This window comes from Propithecus coquereli, unplaced genomic scaffold (assembly GCF_000956105.1).
Source record: "Propithecus coquereli isolate 6110/MARCELLA unplaced genomic scaffold, Pcoq_1.0 Scaffold58, whole genome shotgun sequence".
Lineage (NCBI taxonomy): Eukaryota > Metazoa > Chordata > Mammalia > Primates > Indriidae > Propithecus > Propithecus coquereli.
Genome location: NW_012151729.1, coordinates 6,352,743 through 6,357,672, shown reverse-complemented (window position 1 = coordinate 6,357,672; position 4,930 = coordinate 6,352,743). Strand labels below are relative to the sequence as shown.

Genomic DNA, 4,930 nt, shown 5'->3' with positions numbered 1-4,930 from the left:
TCTTTTGCCAAACTCTTTCTATTCTTAACCTCTAAACGCTGGGGTCCCATGGCACGGTATCTGACAGAGACTTTTTTCTAATTATACTCATCGTCTAGAAGATCTCATCCAGTCCAATGGCTTTAAATACCCTCTAAACACTCATGAGTGTCAGATTTCTATCTCTAAGCTATATCTATCCAGACTCACACTGTGCTGTCTACCTGCCACCTCTGTTTGGATATTGTGTTTGGCTTCATGTCTCCAAAACCAAACTCTCCATTTCCTCGTCTAAATAAATTGGCAATTCCGCTTTTCTAGTTACTCTGGAAAAAAACCCTGGGGTGATCCTTGGTGCTTCTTTATTGTCCTCTTACATCACATTTGTCCTCAAATCCTATTGTTTTTACCTTGGAAATATATCAAGAGTCTGGCCACCTCTGTTGCTAATACCCTCACGGAGTATTAACTAAAGTAGAATAGTCCCTACTCTGCTTCACTAGGGCTACAGGATCAGCCTTGGCTACACCTCCAGGTTCATCTTTCTGCCTTTGTGCTTCATATTCAAGGTGTAAAGTTTCTGAACACACACATTTCTCTTGACTTCAGGCCTTTGAACCTACTGTTGTTTTAAAAATACACTTTTCCTGACTAGTTGATGGCAATAAAGACTCGAGGGTCACTTCTTCAAGAAAAACTTTCAACCAGTCCTGTGATTTGCTTCCATGACACCGAGTACCATCCCTTGCACAACTGCTCCCTGAGCTCCATGAGAAAAGGACACTTGGCTCGTTCACCTCTACAGCATCCCTTTCCACGTGAAATGCTCAGTCCCTATGGGTTAAATTGAATTCTGGTCTATGCGCACCCTTATGGCATTTCCAGCCTGTGCCATTTTATTGAATATATCATTACGTACTGCCTTTTACGCTTCTGCACTGCAAACTTTTGCAAGCAGAGGCTGACTTAGAAGGTCAGAGGCAGTGCTCAATATATGTATGGGCGGGTGGGGTTCTGTACCTGGTAAGTTTCAATGGGGCGGTTTTCCATGTTGAGGTCCCACACTTTAACGGTCAGATAGTCCCTGGTCATGATATACCTCCCGCTGTGGCTGAACTTCACATCCGAAATCGAAGAGATAATTTCAGAGAAAAACGATCTGTTGCTTGGATCTTCCGGCTCTTCAAAAACTGCAGAACAAAAGCAAAACAAGATGAATTCAGCACATCCTTGTCAACTGACTCTAACATGTTTGGACCAGCTAGGAAGCTAAGAGTCTAAGTAGGGCCGGTGTCTTCAGACTGTAAGTAAGCTGCTAACAGACAACTGGTAGCTCCCTGGTGGCAGAAAAAGCTGTCACTGGTGTCTGTAGTTTATTTCTCATGGAAGGACTGACATGGAACCTGTCTCATCTATACATCTGGCATTGATCTATGTATCTGTTTCTCATTTCCTGTGGTCTTTGGGTGTCACTGTATGTACCAAAACCTGGAGTCATCTTAGGTGCTTAAAACAAATTTTTTTTTTTTTTTACATCTTTGAGATATAATTCACATGCCAGAAAATATATTCACTTAAAGTGTACAGTTCAGTGCTTTTTAGTATAATCACATAATCGTGCAATCTAAATTTAGAACATTTGCATCACCCTGCACCTCCCCTCGTCCCCCCAAAAAACTCCATACCCATTAGCAGTTGCTCCCTATTCCCCTTCTGCTTTCTGGTTCTTATTCTTGAAATTTCACATAGATGAAATCACATAACATGTGATCATTTGTGACTAGCTTCTTCTGCTTTGATTATTTTCAAGGTTCATACATAGTGTAGCATGTATCAATGCTTCTTTTTTTATGGCTGGATAATATTCCATTGGGTGAACACAACACATTTTGTTTAGTCATTCATGAGTTGATGAACATGTGGGTTGTTTCTACTTTTTAGCTGCTATGAAAACTGTTGCTATGACTATGCATGTACACCTTTTTTTTTTTTTTGAAACAGAGTCTTGCTCCGTCACCCAGGCTAGCGTGCCGTGGCATCAGCCTAGCTCACAGCAACCTCAAACTCCTGGGCTCAAGCGATCCTCCTGCCTCACCTTCCTGAGTAGCTGGGACTGTAGTAGAGACAGGGTCTCACTCTTGCTCAGGCTGGTCTTGAACTCCTGATCTCAAGCCTCAAGCAATCCTCTTGCCTCAGCCTCCCAGAGTGCTAGGATTACAGGCCACCACCTGCATGTACAAGTTTTTGTATGGACATATGTTTTCATTTCTCTTGGATCATGGTGTTTAACAGGGCTTTGCTGTCAGACTGTCATTTACTAAATGATCTCTGTGCCTCAGGTTCTCTTATATGTAAACTGTGGCCACAATGTCTTTTATGTACATTGTCTATTTGCTCTGATATCCAGGCTCTTATGTTTCTCAATAGCTTCAGCTGATTTCCACTTACAGGAGAAAAGGCCTGTTCCTCACTATGCCATTGAAACCCATCATAAACTGCCTCTTATTTCTACCTTGATTTTAAATTTGGTATATAGAATGTATCTTGCTGTATCCCATTCCTAGGCATTGCCTGATTCCTTCTTCATTGATCCAAATTCTTTTGATTTGTACACCTCATGCACTACATATTATTTCACCCCAAATGATCTTTTCTTTTCTCTGAAGCCCTATTGTACTTGGTCTGGCCATTTATTATTTGCTCAGGTACTCTCTTACAATGAAACTATCATTTCTCACATTGTTTAACAATTCATGAGTTTGGCTTATCTCTTCAACTAGGACATGAGCTTCTTGGGGGCAGGATTTTGGTTTTACTTATCTTTGTAACCAGAGTCTTACACATAAATGTTCAATAAATATGTGTTGCTTGATTGGAACCAAAGCCAGATAAATTAATGAATTCTTTGCCTTCTGGGTGCTTAGTTTGTACAGTATTAGGTTGCACTATATGCATTTGTAGATATTTAATTATTTCTGACCCACAAAAATGGCAATTGCATATGGTTCAACCTAATAAGGATTTATATCACAATTTTAAGCTGAAGCAAACACTGGCCTGCAGGTTCATTCATGCTCCAAGACTTCCTCTTTCCTGCCTGCTTAATACACTAGTATGGTCAGTAATACATTCCATGGAGAGCCTAAGTACATAATAAGTTCTCTTTCAAACCTTGCTGAATTAAACCATGAGCCAAACCAAAATGTTAATTTTCACAGAACCATTTAAGAGAACAGCAACAAAACCTTGATCAATCAGAATTGAACTTGAGAATTGAAAAAGCCACTGAAACAGAAAAATGTAGCTCATTACAGTCTCTGACCCAGTGTCTCAGTCTGTGTCCTAATCCCCCGGGCTTCAATCAAGCATTAGAGAAGGCCCTGGGATTCTGATTGGTATCCTCACAGTTGAGAACCAGAAGTGAAAAAAACAATTTCACATTAGTTTCAGCTCACAGCAATCTCATCAGTACTGGGGACTTGGAAACCCCTAAGCTAGAGTGAGGAGTTGGAGCCCCCAAGTCTTGGTCACCTGCAGAGACAGCCTGAGGCAGTAAGGGCGGAAGAGCTCAGCACATTGTGCTCTGGAGTCAGTGGATTTCTGCCTCTGTCACTTACTAGCAGAGGACATTTGATTTCCTACTCCAGCTTTGGTTCTCCCAGCTGCATAAATGGGGATTCACGTTGCTTGGCACACAGCAGAACCTCAATAAATTGTCTGTCACTACTTTTATCATCAGCAGGCGCTGCTTCTGTGTTGGCCAATCATATTTTATTCATCAAGACTCTCAAGAATTGGGGACTGAGGAGTACAGCGCCTGTGGGCTATTTAAAAGATGTAAAGAATGTTTGCAAAGAGACCCTTTCAATGTTTTTCTCTTTTAGCTCCAACTTACCTATTTTTAAGTCTTTAAATTGGCAAAAATTGTTATTTACGGTGCCTTTCAATGTTATACCTAGGAATCTAAATACTTGGCACATCAGGAGGCCAGCATAGCAACACTCGAAAGCCTCAAAATGACACCCTCACGAGATGGATGTGAGATGGTAGAGGACAATTCTTTAATCAACCTACCACTCATTATTTGTGGAGTGCCTGCTTTAGGCAGGACACAGAGGGCAGGTACAGATAAATACCAGCATAGCGTTTTGCAGTTCATCATACGTCTATGCGTGTTCAAGTCTTAGTATCAACTCCAGGAATTATTTTCATTCATTCGGCAACATTTAATAGTATTAATAATTCCTGTAGATGTAAAGCTTATGGTTTTCCTGTTCTGTGCTTTCCAAGTTTTATCTTATTTAATCCTTAAAACAGCTTATGAAGTGGTTCATATAATACTGTGGTGTGGAAAACTACGGAGAGAGGTTTCGTGACCCATCCAGGGACACACAGCTAGACTGAGGTAGAGCTACATTTTGAACTCAGGTCTGTGCTTTGTTCTTAATCGTGATGCACTTCTGCCATGTACAAGGCCTTGCTGAACATTCATTTATCAAATGTCTTATGTGCACACACACGTACAACACAGTACGTTACCTAAAGCGTACAAAATATTTGTGGGATGGACACGTGCCAGGCCCTGTACCAATAATGAACAAGTCAGATCCAGTCCTATTCTTAGCAAGCTCACAGGATAGGGCAAAAGACAAATATTAAACAATGACAAATGTAGTTACAGTTGTGAATAGGTGATATTTTGCTGTTATCAGAGGGGAATGAAGGTGCTAGGGAACTGGCTAGTGGCGTGTAAATGGACCATCAGTGTGTGTTCCATGAAATTTACTTCTCATACCCCTTCCAAGGTCTGAGATGCTTACAATTTGTTGAACACGTGGTACAACAGTTATATGGTACCTGAGTGATAGAACTTGAGACAAATCAGAACTGGCATTTCTCCTGGAGACCCTTGGCTTGGCACTGGAGAACCTGCAAGGTTTCTAACTAGCTA

At 41.1% G+C, this 4,930-nt stretch overlaps 1 protein-coding gene across 7 annotated transcripts in view; it reads right to left on the bottom strand.

The window, feature by feature from the left end:
- The window catches only part of PPP2R2B (protein phosphatase 2, regulatory subunit B, beta), a 480,871-nt gene that overhangs the window by 10,537 nt on the left and 465,404 nt on the right, over nucleotides 1-4,930 (bottom strand). For all 7 annotated transcript variants that reach the window (XM_012658303.1, XM_012658305.1, XM_012658308.1 and 4 more), the window contains one exon: nucleotides 1,000-1,169. In XM_012658303.1, coding sequence (XP_012513757.1) covers nucleotides 1,000-1,169 — 170 coding nt within the window. The remainder of the gene's footprint in view (nucleotides 1-999; nucleotides 1,170-4,930) is intronic.